The following is a 23,503-nucleotide window of genomic DNA, read 5'->3' on the forward strand; positions in this document are numbered from 1 at the left end:
ATAACCTATGGATTACATTTTTTTTTAAACAGCTGCTGGGTCAAACCAACTGATGGTAAAAAAAGAACTAATGATGGTTCAATTAACCCATGTTTGGGTATTCACACAACTAGCTGAGTCAAAATAACCCAGCGTGTATGTGTGTGTGTTTGTTTTTAGATACTAAGCAATGAACAGGTCACGGTCACGGTCTCATTGGCTTTACTATGAAACGACTCCGTTGGTCTTCAGACCTTGTTTCTGCACGGTGAGCTGGTGGAAGTCGATGTGACGGAACTCGGACCCAAAGAGGCCAAAAAGGACAAAGAAGGACATGACCAAGGCCCACTCACAAACGGCCGTTCCAGATTTGTAGCTGGTATTATGAAGTATAGCCACTGGGGAGGGAAAGGCCAGGCAAGGAGCAACAACACAAGCAGATGACCTGTCAATGTCGAAACTATACAGTTTGTATACCGTCTCATTCCCAGCTAAGTGTAGTGTACCACTGTACTGCCAGTCTGGTCAGGGAATATATACTACAGTCCATTGTTTATGTGTCATATTTTCACTGGTATTCAAGTTGCTATATTTTGCATAAACACTGTTAAGCATGCATCAACAGTGAGTAATAGATGTGTTTCATCTTCCTACATGAAGAGACATTCTCTCGCCCCCAGCGGTATGGTCTGTAAGGATACTGGTGATGACCAGGATGCTGCAGATGCTACAGAAGGTAGCTCGAAGAGGTCCAACCCAGTGGTGGTCTTTAAAGGGGTGGGCTTTGTAGCAGAGCCACACCTGCCCTTTATCACAATAGTTTACACTGAAGCGAGATTCTAAACGATACCTGGAAGTTTCCGATGATGGAGATGCCCACACAGGAGATGAAGCCCAGTACAATACTGGCAATGTTCACCTTGCTGTTCTGACCATAGTCCCTGACCTGCTGAAACCGGATCACCACAACCCACAGGGCTGACACACAGAGAGAGAAGGGGGTATTTTTGTTTGTTTGTGTGTATGTATATACAGTGGGGCAAAAAGTATTGTCAATCACCAATTGTGCAAGTTCTCCAACTTAAAAAGATGAGAGAGGCCTGTAATTTTCAATATTACTGGCTCTCACAGACCTGTAACTTCTTCTTTAAGAGGATCCTCTGTCCTCCACTCGTTACCTGTATTAATGGCACCTGTTTGAACTTGTTATCAGTATAAAAGACACCTGTCCACAACCTCAAACAGTCACACTCCAAACTCCACTATGGCCAAGACCAAAGAGCTGTCAAAGGACACCAGAAACAAAATTGTAGACCTGCACCAGGCTGGGAAGACTGCATCTGCAATAGGTAAGCAGCTTGGTTTGAAGAAATCAACTGTGGGAGCAATTATTAGGAAATGGAAGACATACAAGACCACTGATAATCTCCCTCGATCTGGGGCTCCACGCTAGATTTCACCCCGTGGGGTCAAAATCAATTGATCACAAGAACGGTGAGCAAAAATCCCAGAACCACATGGGGGACCTAGTGAATGACCTGCAGAGAGCTGGGACCAAAGTAACAAAGCCTACCATCAGTAACACACTACGCTGCCAGGGACTCAAATCCTGCAGTGCCAGACATGTACCCCTGCTTAAGCCAGTACATGACCAGGCCCGTCTGAAGTTTGCTAGAGAGCATTTGGATGATCCAGAAGAAGATTGGGAGAATGTCATATGGTCAGATGAAACCAAAATATAACTTTTTGGTAAAAACTCAACTCATCGTGTCTGGAGGACAAAGAATGCTGAGTTGCATCCAAAGAACACCATACCTACTGCGAAGCATGGGGGTGGAAACATCATGCTTTGGGTCTGTTTTCTGCAAAGGGACTAGGACGACTGATCCGTGTAAAGGAAAGAATGAATGGGGCCATGTATCGTGAGATTTTGAGTGAAAACCTCCTTCCATCAGCAAGGGCATTGAAGATGAAACGTGGCTGGGTCTTTCAGCATGACAATGATCCCAAACACACCGCCCAGGCAACGAAGGAGTGGCTTCGTAAGAAGCATTTCAAGGTCCTGGAGTGGCCTAGCCAGTCTCCAGATCTCAACCCCATAGAAAATCTTTGGAGGGAGTTGAAAGTCCGTGTTGCCCAGCAACAGCTCCAAAACACCACTGCTCTAGTGGAGATCTGCATGGAGGAATGGGCCAAAATACCAGCAACAGTGTGTGAAAACCTTGTGAAGACTTACAGAAAACGTTTGACCTCTGTCATTGCCAACAAAGGGTATATAACAAAGTATTGAGATAAACTTTTGTTATTGACCAAATACTTATTTTCCACCATAATTTGCAAATAAATTCATTAAAAATCCTACAATGTGATTTTCTGGAATTTTGTTTCTCATTTTGTCTGTCATAGTTTAATTGTACCTATGATGAAAATTACAGGCCTCTCTCATCTTTTTAAGTTGGAGAACTTGCACAATTGGTGGCTGACTAAATACTATTTTGCCCCACTTACCCAGGACAGCACAGACGTTGCAGATCTGAGCAAAGATGCAGCTCTAAGGATTATAGGTGCCACATTCACTACGGAACAAAAATATTCACATTTGAATTCTCTACGATTATAAACAAATCATATCAGACGTAGGAACCTCAAAATGTGTATTCGTTGATTTCACAATACACACCTTATTGTTTCCCTCTCATACTTTATGTAAAAAAATGTATCTTAGTTTTTGCTTCAAATTATCCTAAAGTATCTAAACAAAATGAGTGTGTAACTCAATGAAGTTGCTTATAGATGATTTGGACATGAAGCGCAAAGAAGCTAATATTGACTTGCAGACCGGTAAACACAACCAAAGCATGGATTGCTGTCATTTTTTAAATGTAACCTTTTTTAAAACTAGGCGAGTCAGTTAAGAACAAATTCTTTTTTACAATGACGGCCTACCCCGGACGACACTCGGCCAATTGTGCGCCACCCAATGGGACTCCCAATCACGGCCGGATGTGATGCAGCCTGGATTAGAACCAGGGACTGCAGTGACGCCTCTTGCACTGAGCTGCGCCACTTTGGAGTCATACCTTGTCCATAGACTGCTTACAGGGTAAGGAAACCAATGTCATTTTGTAATTTGGGTGAACTTTAATACACCATGCTAGCTATCGGCATGTCTCCCCGGGTCCTCTCCAAATAGTACCGCTGCACGTCCTGACCGGTTGCATCTGGGCCTGGGACTGTGTATGTCTGTGAGTGAGTGCATGTGTGCTAGTGTGTGGAGAATCAGAGCTCACTGCTGAACACTTGAACTGACCACCTGCTCTGATTCTCCACAACTTAGCACACGTGCACTCACGCACACACACACTCATACATTCATTATACACACACACCCACACACATAAATTCATTCATTACACACACATCACAACTGCTGCTACCAGACTCGTATTATACTGCTCAATTTATACACGTGCACCCCTCTCCAATACACGTGTAAATATTGGACAATAAATTGTGCTTTCCTGTATTATACTTACACTGAGTGTACAAAACCTTAAGAACACCTGCTCTTTCCACGACATAAACTGACCAGGTGAAACCTATGAACCCTTATTGATGTCACCTGTTAAATCCCCTTCAATCAGTGTAGATGAAGGGGAGGAGACAGGTTAAAGATGGATTTGTAAGCCTTGAGACATGGATTGTGTATGTGTGCCAATGGGCAAGACAAAAAAATTGAAGTGCCTTTGAACGGGGTATGATAGTAGTTACCAGGCTCATCAATTTGAGTGTGTAAAGAAGTACAATGCTGCTGGGTTTTTCACGCTCAACAGTTTCCTGTGTATCAATAATGGTCCCCCAAAACACATCCAGCCAACTTGACATTGTAAAGTCCATGCCCTGACAAAGTGAGGTCGTTCTGTGTATGCTAAAATGTTTATTTTATTTTCTGCCATTTGCGTTATGTTCGTATTCTTATATTTTCTTATTTCTTATTGTTGTTGCATTGTCGAGAAGGAACCTACAAGCATGATTTTAATTGGACGATGTATACCGTGCGACAAATACAATTTGAATAATGTTATAACTTTAATATTAAAGTGATATAGTGTTGATTCCTCAATGATTCACTTTTCATTTTGATCCATGCCATTGAGAATATTTATAGAGTACTGTGAGACATTGACTTGATTGCAAGACCAGTGTGACTCCTACCTGATGTAGGGGAATCTGTCTGTGATGTTAACAGTCTCATTCGAAACAGCGATACCAAACCTGGCGAGAACAAGAACTGCAGTTAGTATTTTAATACCTCCCATTACAACATACAGTGCCTTCGACAAGTATTCAGACCCTTTCACTTTTTCCACATTTTGTTAAGTTACAGCCTTATTCTAAAATATATTAATTTGTTTGTTTCCATCATCTATCAACACGCAATACCCCAGAATGACAAAGCAAAAATAGGATTTTAGATATTTTTGCTAATTTATCAAAAATAAATAATACAAATTCACTTAAGTATTCAGACCCTTTACTCAGTACTTTTTTGAAGCACCTTTGGCAACGATTACAGCCTCAAGTCTTCTTGGGTATGACACTACAAGCTTGTCCCAGACTTGTCCCAAAGCCACTCCTGTGTTGTCTTGGCTGTGTGCTTAGAGTTGTTGTCCTGTTGGAAGGTGAGCCTTCACCCCCAGTCTGAGGTCCTGAACACTCTGGAGCAGGTTTTCATCAAGGATCTCTCTGTACTTTGCTCTGTTCATCTTTCGCTTGATCCTGACTAGTCTCACAGTCCCTTCCGCTGAAAAACATCCAAACAGAATGATGCTGCCACCACCATGGTTCACCGTAGGAGAATCTTATTTCTCTTGGTCTGAAAGTCTAAGTGCCTTTTGGCCATCTCCAAGTGGGCTGTCATGTGCCTTTTACTGAGGAGTGGCTTCCATCAGGCCACTCTACCATAAAGGCCTGATTGGTGGAGTGCTGCAGAGATGGTTGTCCTTCTGGAAGGTTCTCCCATCTCCACAGATCTGTCAGAGTGACCATCGGGTTCTTGGTCACCTCCCTGACCAAGGCTCTTCTCCCCCGATTGCTCAGTTTGTCCGGATGGCCAGCTCTAGGAAAGGTCTTGGTGTTTCCAAACCACTGTGTTCCTGGGGACCTTCAGTGCTACAGAAATATTTTGGTACTCTTCCCTAGATCTGTGCCTTGACACAATCCTGTCTCGGGGCTCTACGGACAATTCCTTTGACCTCTTGGCTTGGTTTTTGCTCTTACATGCACTGTCAACTGTGGGACCTTATATCGTCAGGTGTGTGCCTTTCCAAATCACGTCCAATCAATTGAATTTACCACAGGTGAACTCCAATCATGTTGTAGAAACATCTCATGGATGATCAATGGAAACAGGATGCACCTGACCTCCACTTCGAGTGTCATAGCAAAGGGTCTGAAAACTTATGTAAATAAGGTATTTCTGTTTTTTATTTTTAATACATTTGCAAACATTTCTAAAAACCTGTTTTCACTTTGTCATTACGGGGGATTGTGAGTAGATTGCTAAGTTTTTAAAAAACATTTATTTATTCAATTCTAAAATAAGGCTGTAACATAACAAAATGTGGAAAAAAGTCAAGGGGTCTGAATACTTTTCAAAGGCGCTGTATATCTTCCAGACAAAACCCTGTGGAGGGTGACTCAGAGCACAAGTGCTCTATTTTTGTTACTTGTACTGAAAGTAAGTAAACATGAACATTTTCTCCATCATCATCATTGCCATATCATTGTAGCATAAGTGACCACAGTATTCTTCTGCCTATTGCTAATAAAGAAGTGGCTGAAGAGGAGAGCACACACGGACGTCAGATAAATACTTACACAACCCATATGCCCACAGTGCCAAACACCGCCAAGCAGATCGGAAGCAGTGCCCAGAGCCACATAATGGTCCACTTAGGTCACCTGGGACAGACACAATTACTCCTGTGTACAGTAGTTGTGTACAGTAGTTGCTTTCAATGCCATGTAGAATCCTTCCCCGAGTTTAAATAAACAAAGTATTTAAATAACAAATTATGAAATACACATTTTCTGTGTATTTGAGTACTTTTAAATAACGTGACCAAAGTCAACTACTTCTATTGGAAGTATTTGAATTTATTGTCAAATCATTTCATATAAAAAAAGATACTTTGAAAATATTTTTCAAATTCATTATTTCAAATGCATCGGAGTATTTAGTTGTATTTGAATATTTTCAAATATATGTCAATACTTTCCAAGTATACTTCCAAATACATTCCAATATTCGACTACTTTCAAATAATAATAAAAACATCTGAAAACTTCATTTGAAATGGATGTGAACGTAATTGAAATAACTGAAATAGTATTTGAGCCCTGGTCCGGTAAAGAGAAGTATCTGTTGATTATCTGTTCGTACACATCTTACAGGAACAAAGCTGATGAGGTGAAAAGGAACGTTTGAAGCTACAGGCTTACTCAATTGAGAAATCATTTTGAGTGATAGGAAGAGAATGGAAGCACAGAAAAATAACTGTCTAGTTTAAATAAGCTCCTTGCTCTTCCAGACTGTTAAAACCTCATCAAATGACACCCAAAAAAGTCGTTACTTAAAAGGAAAGAGAGGAAAGCAAGATACAGAAAGAGCAATAATGTCAAAGACACTATTTACACAAAATAAGATATATTGACAAGTTTCATATTTCAAGTTAATGTCACATGCACAAGTAGAGTGAAATGCCTTTCCTGCAAGCTCTATGACATAGTAACCTAGAATAAAATCATATTTAACTGTCAGAGAAAGAGAAGTTAAGTAAAAAGTGGTTTAAAGTCACAGTTTTCTTGTATGTAGATGGGAGGTAAAGCTGACCCAACCTCTTGACTTTCTCCTCAATAGAGGAAATGCCTCTCCCCCTTGGCCGTCACTGTCAAATATACCGTAATAACACCAGAAGAAAGTTGTTTCTCACTCGCTTTACCAGAGAGAGGGTTGTATGGTACAATTATTACATTGGGTCAGGGGCTGGATTAAGAAATAATACGCCGCGGGGCTTAGATATTTTATATTATTATAATGGTGATAACGAAGATTGGTATGAGGATGACAGTATTGATTGAAGTGTGAAGATGTGATCCGATAGCGATTTAGACCATGACAGTGTTATAATTTGATTCATTCAAAAATAAAGTTGCCACGTATCACCATGAGGAAACAGGTAAGGACATAGTTCATGTCTGAGCATCGGATCATGCCCATTGTGAGCGGAACTGGGGAACTTAGACACATACGTGAATTTCCTTGTTAATACTGTACTTAATGGGATTATTTCTATTCATGTATGTTAAGTGTATATCCTAGATTTTTTTTTAAAACACATTGTGGAGGATACAGCAAAGGTACCTGAGCTCCGGGCCCCATCTACAGTATCTGATTGACACTTCTCCCTTCCTGTACCAGCAACACTCCTTCCACTGCCACTGCCTTTCTGAACTGCCTCAACACCCGGTCAGCTGTGGAACACCAGCACTTGCCACTGCCAGAACACGGAATGGATGATTGTTTTCAAAGCATATTTGAAATTCTCTTTGTAATGAAAAGCACTATATACAAAAAAATATATTATTAGATTGTGTAACTATTCTACTTAGAAGCATTCATTTTTTGAAAGTACATTTTTGAAAGGGGTTTGCTCTGCAAGACATTACGGTAACAGTCTAGCCAACAATGTCCTGATTCACAACTATTTGCACTCGTTCCTCCCAGTAACATACTGTACAAGCTGTGGGCTTCCTCTGCACACCTCGCTCTCTCACTCACACACACACACAACCACATTACCATAAATTATTGTACATCCACATAGTGAAACCAAAAATCTATCAGAAGGACTTGATATACTCTTCTTTCTCTCTAGACTGAAAGCTGTAACAGGGCGTCTACTGTTGAGCATTAGATAAGTTAAATACAAAGTAATAAATGAGTGTAATAATGGTTCCACTGCACCAATATCATCAGCTTCCTATGACGACGCTCTTGGTAATAAAGATTGGTTGGACAAAGGACCTTTGACCCAATCCATTTGAAGTGGAAGCTGGGTCCTTTAGTCTCAATAGGTTTATGGTGCCTCAAATAGCTAACAAGTTATTTAATTAAACACCATGTTGATGTTTTACTTGGTGAATAATACATTCATTTAGGAAAATGTAGTGTTGGAACAGTATGGAATTCAGACATAGGCCCTGAAATTTCAGATTTCACACAGTTGAAGTTTACATACACTTAGGTTGGAGCCATGAACTCGTTTTTCAACCATTCCACACATTTCTCGTTAGGCCATCTACTTTGTGCATGACAAGTTATTTTTCCAACAATTGTTAGACAGATTATTTCACTGTATCACAATTCCAGTGGGTCAGAAGTTTACATACTAAGTTGACTGTGCCTTTAAAACAGCTTGGAAAATTCCAGAAATAGAGGCTAATTGACATCATTTGTGTTAACTGGAGGTGTACCCGTGGATGTATTTCAAGGCCTACCTTCAAACTCTGCCTTTTTGCTTGACATCATGGGAAAATCAAAATAAATCAGCCAAGAAAAAAATTGTAGACCTCCACAAGTCTGGTTCATCCTTGGGAGCAATTTCCAAACGCATGAAGGTACCACATTCATCTGTACAAACAATAGTACGCAAGTATGAACACCATGGGACCATGCAGCTGTCATACGCTCAGGAAGGAGACGCGTTATGTCTCCTAGAGATGAATGTACTTTGGTGTGAAAAGTAATCCCAGAACAGCAGCAAAGGACCTTGCAAAGATGCTGGAGGAAACAGGTACAAAAGTATCTATTTCCACAGTAAAACGAGCCCTATATCGACATAAACCTGAAAGGCCGCTCAGCAAGGAAGAAGCCACTGCTCCAAAACCCCCATAAAAAAAGCCTAACTACGGTTTACCACTGCACATGGGGACAAAGATCGTACTTTCTGGAGAAATGTCCTCTGGTCTGATGAAACAAAAATAGAACTGTTTGGCCATAATATCCATCGTTATGTTTGAAGGAAAAAGGGGGAGGCTTGCAAGATGAAGAACACCATCCCAACCGTGAAGCACGGGGGTGGCAGAATCATGTTGTGGGGGTACTTTGCTGCAGGAGGGACTGGTGCCCTTCACAAAATAGATGGCATCACGAGGAGGAAAATAATGTGGATATATCAGTCAGGAAGTTAAAGCTTGGTCGCAAATGGTCTTACAAATGGACAATGACCCCAAGCATACTTCCAAAATTGTGGCAAAAAGGACAAGAAAGTCAAGGTATTGGAGTGGCCATCACAAAGCCCCGACCTCAATCCAAAGGATATTTTTGTGGGCATAACTGAAAAAGCTTGTGCGAGCAAGGAGGCCTACAAACCTGACTCAGTTACACCAGCTCTGTCAGGAGGAAAGGGCCACAATTCACCCAACTTATTGTGGGAAGCTTGTGAAAGGCTACCTGAAGCGTTTTACCCAAATTAAACAATTTAAAGTCAATGCTACCAAATACAAATTGAGTGTATGTACACTTCTGAGCTCCTGGGAATGTGATGAAAGAAATAAAAGCTGAAATAAATCATTCTCTCTGCTGTTATTCTGACATGTCACATTCTTAAAATAAAGTGGTGATCCTAACTGACCTAAGACAGGGAATTTTTACTAGGATTAAATGTCAGTAATTGTGAAAAACTGAGTTGAATGTATTTGGCTAAGGTGTATGTAAACTTCCGACTTCAACTGTATGTATACGTTGTAACCCTGCTAGTTAAGCATTACATCATTACAAACTCACCGACTTTTGATTTCAGTCTTTAATTGTCTTACAATACAGCATGCAATTAGTCAGTCATGCGGTTTATTTTGGTGTGTAAGAGTATGTGTTTTAGTGAAAAGGCCACTCCTGACCTGCAAAATAATATAATAATTTCAGAATTGTCAGTGTTAGTCGTTTTTTAGGTCAGTGTCCCCTGTTTTAGAGCTCCAGCTCAAATTTGACGTCAATCTCGGCCTTGTAAGGTTCCAGCAGAGGACGTACCTCCTCAGAGAGAAACCTTGCCACCTGAGAGGGAGACAGAATGATGAGTTAGGGTGCGTCAACTATAAGCGCATAGAGAAAATCTGTATACTCTACTAAATACCAAAGAGCACACTGGTGATATTGATGCTCAGATTGAATGGATATTTTGCCACCATGAAATCTGTACCAAGTGTGCTGGAGATTATTTTCTGTTTAACTAAAGGTTAAACTAAAGATTTTACAATACTCTGAGGCCAAGTTGTGAAAAACAAAGATAACGGGTAGTGGGGTGTTCTGTATAGCACCTGTTGGGGGGCGCGGCCGATGAAGGTCTTGGGGTCCAGGATGTTGTCAAGATGGCCCAGGATAGGGGCGAAGTAGGGGTCAGCCTGGACCCTGGCCAAGAGGTCATTGTCCCCCCCCTCCTGTTTCACTACGTTTGCAGCCTGCTGGGACAACACACGGATCTTCTCATGGCAGTCCTGGAGCAAGAACACAGGCAAGAGAAACTGTTACTGTGTGATTACACAAAAATATAAATACGCAACATGCAACCATTTCAAAGGTTTTGACTGGGAATATAGATAAGCATCTGTTGGTTACAGATACCTTTAAAAAAAGGTTGACTCATACACCAGACATCTCTTTCGCTAGAAGGGTGTGTACCTGTCTGTTGCCTCCAGCCTTCACCATAGCCATGATGATGTTCTCTGTAGCCATGAAGGGAAGCTCATGACGGATGTGTCTCTCTATCACCTGAGAGAGCGCGAGAGAGGATGAGAGAAAGCGAGGGGGAAAGATGAAAATGATGAGAAAGGGATACATTACATTAGGAGTGTAACGGTTCACCAAACCCAGGGTTCGGTACGTATTGCGGTTTTGGGGTCACGGTTCAGTTTCGGTAGAGCAGGACATTTTTAAAAAGGCAACAGTTACTGTAGTTAATTTTAGTTTTGGCAAAATATGTCAAACTAACCCAGGAACAGATCATGAGCCATATAATGTCGGGCCCAATGAAAATGTTTTTGTTTTTCCAGGTTTCTGATTTCCACTAAAAAACACTAAAAGAAAAACAAAACAATGCACCAGACATTTTAGGTCTGGCAAAAAAACAAATACATTTCATTTTTGGGTGAAGATAACCTTTCATTTAGGTGCACACCAGCAAGAGCCTTGCTTGGTTAACAGTGTTTCTGTAGCACACATGATTGCAGAGTTTGCTGATCAAAACACCACTGGATTGATGCAAATAATCATGAGATCATTCTGCCAGGTAAACAGTGACTTCGGAAAGTATTTTGCACATTTTGTTAGGTTACAGCCTTATTGTAAAATTGATTACATTTTTCCCCCCATCAATCTACACACAATACCCCATAATGACAAAGCAAAAAAGCTAAGCTAATTTTTATACATGTATATTTTTTAAATGAAACATTCAATTAATATAAGTATTCAAACACTTTACTCAGTACTTTTGTTGAAGCACCTTTGGCAGCGATTAAAGCCTCAAGCCTTCTTGGGTATGACGCTACAAGCTTGGCATACCTGTATTTGGGGAGTTTCTCCCATTCTTTTCTGCAGATCATCTCAAGCTCTGTCAGGTTGGATGGGGAGAGTCTCTCCAGAGATGATCGATCAGGTTTAAGTTCAGGCTCTGGCTGGGCCCCTCAAGGACATTCAGAGACTCCCAAAGCCACTCCTGTGTTGTCTTGGCTGTGTGCTTAGGGTCGTTGCCCTGTTGGAATGTGAATCTTCGCCCCAGTCTGAGCTCCGGAGCAGGCTTTCATCAAGGATCGCACTGTACTTTGCTTCGTTACTTTTGCTCGATCCTGACTAGTCTCCCAGTCCCTGCCGCTGAAAAACACCCCAACAGCATGATGCTGCCACCACCATGGTTCACTGTAGGGATGGTTCCAGGTTTCCTCCAAAAGTGACATTTGTCATTCTGGCCAAAAAGTTCAATCTTAGTTTCATCAGACCAGAGAATCTTATTTCTCACGGTCTGAAAGTCTTTAGGTGCCTTTTGGCAAACTCCAAGCGGGCTGTCATGTGCCTTTTAATGAGGAGTGGCTTCCGTCTGGCCACTGTACCATAAAGGCCTGATTGTTGGAGTGCTGCAGAGATGGTTGTCCTTCTGGAAGGTTCTCCCATCTCCACAGAGGAACTCTAGAGATCTGTCAGAGTGACCATCGGGTTCTTGGTCACCTTCATGACCAAGGCCCTTCTCTCCCAAATTCTCAGTTTGGCCAGGCAGCCAGCTCTAGGAAGAGTATTGGTGGTTCCAAATTTCTTAAAATTTAAGAATGGAGACCACTGTGTTCTTGGAGATCTTCAGTGCTGCAGAAATGTTTTGGTACCCTTCCCCAGATCTGTGCCTCGACACAATCCTGTCTCGGGGCTCTACGGACAATTCCTTCAAACTCATGGCTTGGTTCTCTCTGACATGCACTGTCAACTATGGGACCTTGTATTGACAGGTGTGTGCCTTTCCAAATCATGTCCAATCAATTTAAATTTACCACAGATAGACCCCAATCAAGTTGTAGCAACATCTCAAGGATGATGAATGGAAATATGATGCACCAGAGTTCAATTACGAGTCTCATAGCAAAGGGTCTGAATACTTGTGTAAATAAGGTGTTTTATTTTGTAACGTGTTTTCGCTTTGTCATTATGGAGTATTGTGTGTACATTTTTATTTATTCTAAAATTGATTTAGGCTGTAACGTAACAAAATGTGGAAAAAGTCAAAGGGTCTGAATACTTTACTTTGTAGTTAACATTTCATTGAGAAGGTTTTGGGGAAAGACTTTCCCTCTACCAGAAGACAGCTGTCCTTAGCATCATCGTGTACAGCTATACACAGACAGGGGCATCCCGCACAATTGCCTCTTCAGAAAGTTGAAGGAATACACTAATGACTTGTGCATTTTTTTCACGTCTTATCTTGGGCAAATTAATGCTCTAATAAGTTCAATACATTTTTGCTTCTACGAGGAAGCCAAAATGTTCCCTAACTGGAGATTTAAACAAAATGGAGGATCATCCCATTCTGAGATAGATATATACACACACACAGTTGAAGTCGGAAGTTTACATACACCTTAGCCAAATACATATAAAATCAGTTTCACAATTCCTGACATTTAATCCTAGTAAAAATTCCCTGTCTTAGGGCAGTTAGGATCACCACGTTATTGTGAAGTCAGAAAAATAGTAGAGAACGATTTACTTCAGCTTTTATTTCTTTCACATTCCCAGTGGGTCAGAAGTTTACATGCTACCAAATACCAATTAAGTGTATTGCCTTTAAATTGTTTAACTTGGGTCAAAGATTTCAGGTAGCCTTCCACAAGCATCCCACAATAAATGGGGTGAATTTTGGCTCATTCCTCCTGACAGAGCTGGTGTACCCAGGTTTGTAGGTCTCCTGGCTCACACACGTTTTTTCACTTCTGCCCACAAATTTTCTATAGGATTGAGGTCGGGGCTTTGTGATGGTCACTCCAATACCTTCCACAACTTTGGAAGTATGCTTGTGGTCATTGTCCATTTGGAAGACCCATTTGCAACCAAGCTTTAACTTCCTGATGTCTTGAGATGTTGCTTCAATTTATCCACACAATTTCCCCCCCTCATGATGCCATCTATTTTGTGAAGTGTACCAGTCCCTCCTGCAGCAAAGCACACCCACAACATGATACTGCCACCCCCATGCTTCACGGTTGGGATGGTGTTCATTGGCTTGCAAGCCTCCCCTTTTTTCCTCCAAACATAATGGTCATTATCAAAGGGTTATTTTTTTGTTTCATCAGACCAGAGGACATTCCTCCAAAAAGTACAATCTTTGTCCCCATGTGCAGTTGCAAACCATAGTCTGGATTTTTTTATGGCGGTTATGGAGCAGTGGCTTCTTCCTTGCTGAGCGGCCTTTCAGGTTATGTCGATATAGGACACGTTTTACTGTGGATATAGATACTTCTGTACCTGTTTCCTCCAGCATCTTCACAAGGTCCTTTGCTGTTGTTCTGGGACTGATTTGCACTTTTTGCACCAAAGTACGTCTCCTTCCTGAGCGGTATGACAGCTGCCTGGTCCCATGGTGTTTATACTTGTTCATCTGTACAAACAATATGACACGTGGTACCTTCAGGCATTTGGAAATGGTTCCCAAGGATGAACCAGACTTGTGGAGGTTTACACATTTTTCTTGGCTGATTTCCTTTAGATTTTCCCATGATGTCAAGCAAAAGAGGCACAGAGTTTGATGGTAGGCCTTGAAATACATCCACAGGTACACCTCCAATTGACTCATATGTCAATTGGACTATCAGAAGCTTCTAAAGCCATGACATTATTTTCTGGAATTTTCCAAGCTGTTTAAAGACACAGTCAACTTAGTGCATGTAAACCTTTGACTTCAACTGTGTGTGTGTGTGTGCTATATTCACTCAAAGTGCTGACCAAACAGAGGTCCCCGTACCGAATGGTACGGATACGAATGTGCACCGTTACACCCCCACATAACATCAAATCACATTTTATTGGTCACATACACACAGTTAGCAAATGTTAATGTGAGTGTAGCGAAAAGCTTGTGCTTCTAGTGCCGACAGTGCAGCAATATCTAACCATTCCCCAAGGTTTAAAACGCTGGTGATAATACCTTGAGGACAATGGTAAAAAACTAGTGATCAAAAAAGTAGCCCATGTCTGTATGTAGGCAGCAGCCTCTGTGTTAGTGATGGCTGTTTAACAGTCTGATGACCTGCAAGACAGTGTGAGTTGAATGTTGTTCCTCTGTGTGCAGATATGCAGTTGTGGACTCATGAAATGACAAGGTTTAAAACGCTGGTGATAATACCTTGAGGACAATGGTAAAAAAAAAAAAACATTCCGGTTTATTGTGTTTTTATCCTTAATTTCTGTCTGGAGAAGCTTACTACATCTAATTATCTAAAAAACCTCAATGACTCTACCTTGGGGTAGACCACCAGACCTTCAGTGATGTTCTGCAGGGTGCTGAGGATGATGTCAGCAGTAAGGAAAGACTCCGGGAGGGAGATTCTCCTGTTGGCACTGTCATCTAGTGTTCTTTCCAGCCACTGGACAGAGGCGGTCTGGAGGGGATCAGCAAGCAGCGCTATCAGGTGGCGGGCCAGACTACAGCAACGCTCACAACGCATTGGGTTCCTCTTGTAGGCCATGGCACTGGAGCCTGGTGGGGGAGAGACTTGTCAGTGGGACCCAGACAAGTAACAATGGGTTGGCATTTAGGAAATAACTTAAACTAGCTGTTTACTCTGAGTCATCAGGATGATTTACTGGTTGGTGCCTTAATCAAAGTGAAATCTAGGGCTGAAACTCAATTGTATATTATTGATTCCTCACATCCTTCCTCTACAGCTCCTTGTCAAAGCACATTGGAGCAGAAGATCAGAGGTAAAGGATCTTCTGATCTTTTGCTCCAATCCGCTTTGAGAAAGATGCAAGGAGAGAGGAATCGAGAGTCACCCTAGTTTCGGGATTAGATTCCCCTATACCTGGGTAGGAAGTTCGATACATTTCCTTCTTATAACTCACCGATCTGCTCCTTCTCAAAAGGCTCCTCAATCTCTTTAAGGTTAGCCAGCAGGCGGATGTCAGTGCAGATCTGAGGAGGAGAGTATAATTTATTACCTGTGGGTCATTCAACTACTGTTAAAGACCACCAGGAGGCATTGTTTCTCCGTATATAGACTTGTGACTTAGGGCTGTAAGGATGACAAACATTTCCACTAAAGTAAAATCTCATCTCGACCTTGTGGATGGTGGCTCCCATGCTGGCCAGGTGAGAGAGGGAGTCAATGTCCACCTTACGACTGTACGTCTGTCCGGTCACCATGTAGGCCCTGGGAGGAAAAATGAACAGGATTAGAGAACATAAACCTAAAAATAAAAAAAGTTGAGGGATCTGTTTTTACTAGCCTCAAATTACAAAACTTGTGGTAGATAGGAAACTCAAGAGACTGTTGACAAAAGTATAAATTAAACTCACTTTTTGAAGCCTGCCATCTCTGTGACCATTCTGTCCAGATCCTCCACCTTATCATGGTCCCCCTGGAAGAGCTGCAGAAAGCTGGCCTGGGTGCCCGTAGTACCCTTCACCCCCCGGAAACGCAGGTCTTCGCGGGCACGCTGAAGGTTCCGCATGTCCATGGCCAAGTCCTGGAGCCACAGACATGCTCTCTTACCCACTGTGGTCAACTGGGCCGGCCTGGTAGAGCGAGAGAGAGGTGGAGAAGAAAAAAATACAGAAAGGTGAGAAGAAAAGTTCAAATAAAATGAAAAAAATAATAAAAAGATTCAAATAAAAACAGAAAGATGAAGACAGAAATAGGCCAGAGATTAAAGTGCACAATACATCGCTTTAATCCTAGAGGAATATAAGAATATTTTGAAGATACACAACGTAGAGGATGAGAGGACAGGAGAACTAAAAAGTAAATAGAGTACCAATGGTCAATAGGGAATTGTCAAATAATTGGTCTTCAGTTCAACAGCTGTTCAGAATCTTTGGAAATGTCAGACTCAGGAGCTACGTGTGCCACGTTTTCATTGATCTGTACATTGAGACTGGAGCAGGATACTTGTTATTTGGCCATTGGCCCAGTTGTACTGCAAGGACTTCTGATTGGTCAACCCCAGGCTAGGGTGGGGAGGGGGGTATAAATGGCATTGTGTTCCTTTGTTCTGTGGAGAAAAGTTGAGGACAGGGGGAATGAACATTACCACCCAGCATAACAGCTATGATTTCTCCTTTTCAAATGAATACATTTTTCTCCCCCCGATTTGCTTTGCGGTTTGTGTTATTGAAGAATAACATCAACTGCCAACAGGAACATGAGTGTTCACAGACAAATGGGATATACAGTTGAAGTCGGAAGTTTAAACTCAGTTTCACAATTCCTCAAATGTAATCCTAGTAAAAATTCCCTGTCTTAGGTCAGTTAGGATCCCCACTTTATTTTAATGTGAAATGTCAGAGAAATAGTAGAGAGAATTATTTATTTAATATTTTATTTCTTTCATCACATTCCCAGTGGGTCAGAAGTTTACATATAATCAATTCAAATTTGATAGCATTGCCTTTAAATTGTTTAACTTGGGTCAAATGTTTTGGGTAGCCTTCCACAAGCATCCCACAATACGTTGGGTGAATTTTGGCCCATTCCCCCTGACAGAGCTGGTGTACCTGAGTCAGGTTTGTAGGCCTCCTTGCTTGCACACACTTTTTCAGTTCTACCCACAACTTTTCTATAGGATTGAGATCAGAGCTTTGTGATGGCCACTCCAATACCTTGACTTTCTTGTCCTTAAGCCATTTTGCCACAAGTATGCTTGGGGTCATTGTCCATTTGGAAGACCCATTTGCAACCAAGCTTTAACTTCCTGACCGAGGTCTTGAGATGTTGCTTCAATATATCCACGTAATTTTCCTTAATTTTCCTTGAAGATGCCATCTATTTTGTGAAGTGCACCAGTCCCTCTTCCAGCAAAGCACCGCCAAAACATGATGTTGCCACCCCTGTTCTTTTACTCTGGATATAGATACTTTTGTACCGGTTTCCTCCAGCATCTTCACAAGGTCCTTTGCTGTTGTTCTGGGATTGATTTGCACTTTCATCTCTTGAAGAACGCATATCCTTCCTGAGAGGTATGACGGCTACGTGGTCCCATGGTGTTTACACTTGCGTACTATTGTTTGTGCAGATGAACGTGGTACCTTCAGGCGTTTGGAAGTTGCTCCCAAGGATGAACCAGACTTGTGGAGGTCTACCATTTTTTTTTCTGAGGCCTTGGCTGATTTATTTTGATTTTCCCATGATGTCAAGCAAGGAGGCACTGAGTTTGAAGGTAGGCCTTGAAATACATCCACAGGTACACCTCCAATTGACTCAAATTATATCAATTGGCCTATCAGAAGCTTCTAAAGCCATAATTTTATGGAATTTTCCAAGCTGTTTAAAAAGGCACAGTCAACTTAGCGTATGTAAACTTCTGACCCACTGGAATAGTGATACAGTGAATTATAAGTGAAATAATCTGTCTGTAAACAACTGTTTGAAAAATTACTTGTGTCATGCACAATGTAGATGTCCTAATCGACTTGCCAAAACTATAGTTTGTTAACAAGAAATTTGTGGATTGGTTGAAAAATGAGTTAATGACTCCAACCTAAGTGTATGTAAACTTCAGACTTCACCTGTATCCACAATGGCACATATAGTCCATGAGCCAGGGGGGGGGATTGGTCGGGCTGACGATGTCTCAGTGATTACCTTGAAAGTCTATAGTCACTAGAGTAAGAAATGTGTCAGTATGCAACAAGTTATATGCTCACGTATACCCTTGAATTATATATCACTGGAAAGCTTAGATTCACAGATACCAATCAGTCAAAACATTTTGGGATTTTCAGGTCAACATAACCTTGACCTTTGACTTCTAGGGTACATATCATAATTACCTGTATAAATTGCTTTAAAAGGACACCCTGATACATTTGTATCTTTGTTGGACAAGTGGTTCTGAAAGGGTACTCCCAACAGTTAATAGGATAACATTGTATAGAATGTTAATCAGCTCACATCCATGACTATTCACTTGTACATATCCATTTGACATGTTTGAAGAGAAAACATTGCAGTTATTGATCATGACATCTTCAGAAATAAGCAATTCAGACAGATTTGTAGGCACATTCTTACAGTTCTGTGAATAATCTTTATATCTGCACAGCCGGCTCATTTGGTTGTGTATTCTACATGACTATGAGCATGTTATGATATTATTGGGCACGCTACAGTTACATTCATACAGGTATGATCGTGTGAAGTTGACACAATAAGACCCTATTGAGTTACTTGGCGGCCATATAGGAAAAAGGTTTCTGTGGAGTTAATACGCAAATCCTGTGATGGCCCTGTATTTACAAATATTTTTTAAAGGGCCTGTTCTAGCAGTGTGTGTGAAATGTGGTGCCTCCATCAAAGTTACAATCCAAAAACATATCTGCCCCACTACATGGAATTATGTGGCTTCAACTTCCTTTCAGAACCACTTGTCAAACAAAGATTAAAATGCATCAGGGTTTCCTTGAAGTGATTTACACAGATAAAATATTATATGTACCCTAGGGGTCAAAGGTTCAGGTTGACCTGAACATTCCAAAAATATGTCTGGTGGATAGCTATGAAGCTAAGCTTTCCAATGATATAGGATTAAAGGCTATACGTGAACAATACATTGTTCAAAACTGACATTGTTTGTCATAGGGTAAAATCCCTATGGGGAAAATAAATGGGATGGAGGGATGAAATCAAGAGTGATAACACAGAGAACGCTACCATTGCTGCACTGCTATCACACATTTTCCAACTCTAGAGACACAAACCTTGAAGAAAATCACTGAGACATCGTCGGCCCAAGTGAGCCCGACAGCCCAAATTTGAGGGTCATGCTCATGGACTAATAAAGACGTTCGAACCTCCTGGGGTGTTCATACTTACTGGTAATGTGTGAAACCCAGGGTGGGGAGACCAGCGTATTTTTCAGCAAAGTTTGACAGTCTGTCGATCACTCTGGCCAACTATAGAGAAAGAATACTGTTTTTAGTTTACGGAAGTGATGAGGATATATAGGATCATCCTTGTTCGACTTTCGCAGACATTTTCAACAAAGTTGCACATAACTTTACACTATACTATCAGTATCTAGTGCTGCCCTGGGGGTAGTAGTATTAATCCTTCCTGGTCTAAAACAACTAATTTACCTTCGGCAGGAGAATGTCAAAACCGTCACGAAGCAGGATCAAATCCTGGGAGAAAAAAAAAGCAGGTATATCAGTCAATATTAATAAAAATCTCAGTCGTATATATACACCCATGAGAAACAAACATGACCATTAAGCACACTCATCCTAAAATAACGTGGTTGTCGGGCTTCTCTTACCGTGTTGTCTCCCACGTAACAGGAAGTGGCGCCCAGGTGGATGATGGGAGCAGCGGTGGGGCAGCAGTGGGCGAAAGTGTGGACGTGGGCCATGACATCGTGCCTCAGCTTGCTCTCCTCCTCCGCCGCCATGGCAAAGTCGATGTCCTCAGCGTGGCTTTCCATCTCGGTCACCTGGGCGTCGGTGACGAGCAGGCCAAGAGCCTGGAGAAGGGAGGATAAGAAGAGGAGAGAGTTAGAAGGAGCAGACAAAGATCCTGGAGGTCAGCGAGGGAGGGGGCAAGAGAAGCAGAGACAGTTAGAGATGGTACTCTAGGGGTGTAGGGAAAGCACTGCAGCCTGTCATTGTAGCTGATACACTGGATGCATATCCCAGAGTAAGCACTAGCTACTTTATCAAGTGTTCCCTGGATTTTATTAAGCCGAAACATCGTTGCAACATTGCAGCTTGTAGTAGTTGCACATTGTAGGCTCCTATGTAATAAAAAGTAAGCCAATTGGGTCAATGGGACGTGAGGTGGAACGGTTCAGAAAGTGGGTCAACATTTTCCAATCACTTTCAAACAGATAGCTAGATGCGTTGTTGTTTTGTTCCATATCTCACACAGTACTTAGGAAAACTATTCAAGCACAATCATCACGGTAGGTCTATTTACAACCATTGAAAAATAGAATGTGGTGTTTGAGTAGGATATCAGGAGGTTGGCCCTGTGTTTATGAGAATAGCGAGTGACATTACTGGGCAGTGTCTCAACTCCCTCCCTACCCCTCCCCTTAACCGTAAGTAACAATGTTGTTTACTTGGCTCTGGATAGGTAAGCTATAGGCAGTGTAATGGTGGAGTTTCCACCATATTGTAAACAACTTACATATCTGCAAACATAGAAGGGTTACTTATGGCCAAGGAGAAGGGAGTGAAGAGAGTAAAGAGGTGAACTCTCAGGGGGTGTCTTATTACCCTGACATTTTGGCCTGGCTATTTTAGAACAACCCCACATTATTACACTATTTTACAACCCCACCCCAACAGAAAGACACTGTAGCCCAACTTGCTACTTAACATCTGACTAAACAACGTTTTGTATGGGAACACTACGTACATTCCTTTTCATAAGGGCACAAGTTTAAAGTAGCTACTAACGAGTGTGAGAAGAGAGATTTCCAACACCCCTATGGCCCTGTGCATGCGTGTGTGTCAGCTGAGCTGCTAAAAGGCTCCATAAGCAGAGATGACCAGTATTTAGGGAAAGGGGAATACCTATTCAGTCGTCCAACTGAAATGTGTCTTCCATATTTAACCCAACACCTCTGAATCATAGAGGGTCGGGGGGGCTGCCTTAAATCAACATCCATGGCGCTCGGGGAACAGTGGGTTAACTGCCTTGCTCAGGGGCAGAACGACAGATTTTAACCTTGTCAGCTTAGGGATTCAATACTGGCCCAATGCTCTAACCACCAGGCTACCTGCCTAATTTATGTTATGTATTAAAAACACATATTTTGAATTACACTGGGCTGAACTAAACTCCAATGTACTTTGTATTTTCAAAAAGCAAAATATTTTACTATATAATTTTGTGTAGTGGTTCAAATTTTGTGGCTCCCCTTTCACCCTACATTGGAATCAGAAGTCTGATAGCACTATGGTGTGATAAAAGCATCCGCTAAATGAATTAAATATAAATGTACAATACCAGTCAAAAAGTTGACACCTACTCATTCAAGGGTTTTTCTTACCTTTTAGTATTTTCTACACTGTAGAATAAGAGTGAAGACATCAAAACGATGCAATAACACATACAGAATTATATAGTAACCAAAAACACTTGACCAGGGCAGAAATTTTACAATCCGACTGGTTGGAAAGGTGGCATCCTATGAAGTTGAAAGACCATGAACTCTACAGTATGGGCCAGTCTACTGCCAATGTTTGTCTATGGAGATTGCCGACCTGTGTGCTCGATTTTATACACCTGTCAGAAACGTGTGTGGCTGAAATAGCGAATCCACTAATCAGAAGGAGTATCCACATACTTTTGGCCATGTAGTGTTTATTTGCACACATATTTTGTAGTTTATTTTGATACAAAATATAACGATCAATGTATCTGTATTTTGTCATTTCTGGCTATCCCTGCCTTTATCCTTACCTTTGTGTAGTCCATTTCCCCTCCACTAACAGAACAGATGAGCTGATGCATTTGACAGAGGGTCTGATAGTAACGTTAATTACACACACAGCGCCCCTGTAAATTAGAAGGGTTGTGGAAGTAATTCTTGTCTTTAAGCTAATCAAAAAAAAAATTGCTCACATCCAGGCCGTGATTGGGAGTCCTATAGGGTGGAGCACAATTGGCCTACCGTCCTCCGGGTTTGGCCGTCATTGTAAATAAGAATTTGTATTTAATTGACTTACCAAGTAAAAAAAGGTTAGATTAAAAAATTGCCTAGTGTTTTTCTCTTATAAGTTTTAGCTTTGCAACACTTATTTAGGTTTCAAAGTCTGCACTTTTACTCATCATGTGGACTAGCTAGACATATATCCAGTTTCCAAATAGTTTAGCCCAACAGCAGTGAAATATTGGAATTTGCAGTGTGGTCACGAGGCTGAAAAATATATGGAACCCAGACATTAAGTTAGAGGCTAGATTCATTGAAGGGGATAACGTTAAATCTGATGGACTACTACAGGGTTGATTTAAAGTTGGTAAAGTAAGTTACACTAGTCCAGTGTTAACCAATCCTGGTCCTCGAGTACCCCCAACAGTACACAACTATGCAATGACTATCACAAGACACTGCATCCTACTAGCAAAACTAGCTTGTTTAGCTGCTGCCTACTATGGTTCGCATCTTCTCTCTTGGGAAGGCAAACATTCTGAACCTGTTCATTTACTGTAAGGTCCCGATATTTAGAGCAGGGAACTTGAAGTCTCTCAAGGTCGCAACTTTTACAATAGACTTGCAAAATATATTTGGAAAACAATAGCTAGCTAACGTTAGTTACTGAAATACAGACGAGGGCCTGCATAACATTTACATGTTCATCCATGATGGCTAGCTAAGTTACTATAAAATACCTAACACCTTTTCCGCTTTGGCCAGGTAGATCCACAGTTTTCTCCACGTTGTGAATTTCTTCCTGTCACTGAAGTTGTAGGCCATTTCCTTGCTGGCATATCGAGACACCAGCGGCGAACGATACTTACTAAACTCGTCCATAACTAAAACTCGCTTATCACCAGCATGCGTGCAGTGCTGCCAACAAAATTTCAGGGGAAATTGCTAGAGGCAGGTCAATTTGTTGCTAAAAGTTGCTCAATTACGTTGTGATGTCATTGCGTGATGATGTCATTACGTAATAACGTAAAACTGTGTCATTACGTAGAATACGCAACAAAGTTACTGAAATTGACTGGCCATCTCGGCAAAAAATATGATTGACATTTGTTA

The 23,503-nt window shown here is 41.4% G+C and overlaps 1 protein-coding gene and 1 pseudogene across 1 annotated transcript; both read right to left on the bottom strand.

Moving 5' to 3' along the window:
• Positions 1 to 204: 204 nt before the first annotated feature.
• LOC139422505 (modulator of macroautophagy TMEM150B-like) lies at positions 205 to 5,924 on the bottom strand (annotated as a pseudogene).
• Positions 5,925 to 6,671: 747 nt separating this feature from the next.
• LOC139421050 (adenylosuccinate lyase-like) lies at positions 6,672 to 23,426 on the bottom strand. The gene is made up of 11 exons (XM_071171544.1): positions 23,138 to 23,426; positions 20,051 to 20,254; positions 19,872 to 19,916; positions 19,609 to 19,688; positions 16,095 to 16,313; positions 15,858 to 15,948; positions 15,641 to 15,710; positions 15,037 to 15,275; positions 10,721 to 10,810; positions 10,360 to 10,536; positions 6,672 to 10,096 (listed from the first exon to the last, which is right to left on the bottom strand). The coding sequence occupies exons 1-11, from the start codon at positions 23,270 to 23,272 to the stop codon at positions 10,010 to 10,012; spliced, it is 1,437 nt and encodes a 478-aa protein (XP_071027645.1). The 5' UTR covers positions 23,273 to 23,426; the 3' UTR covers positions 6,672 to 10,009.
• Positions 23,427 to 23,503: the final 77 nt, after the last annotated feature.

Source organism: Oncorhynchus clarkii, chromosome 12 (genome assembly GCF_045791955.1).
Source record: "Oncorhynchus clarkii lewisi isolate Uvic-CL-2024 chromosome 12, UVic_Ocla_1.0, whole genome shotgun sequence".
NCBI classification, from domain to species: domain Eukaryota; kingdom Metazoa; phylum Chordata; class Actinopteri; order Salmoniformes; family Salmonidae; genus Oncorhynchus; species Oncorhynchus clarkii.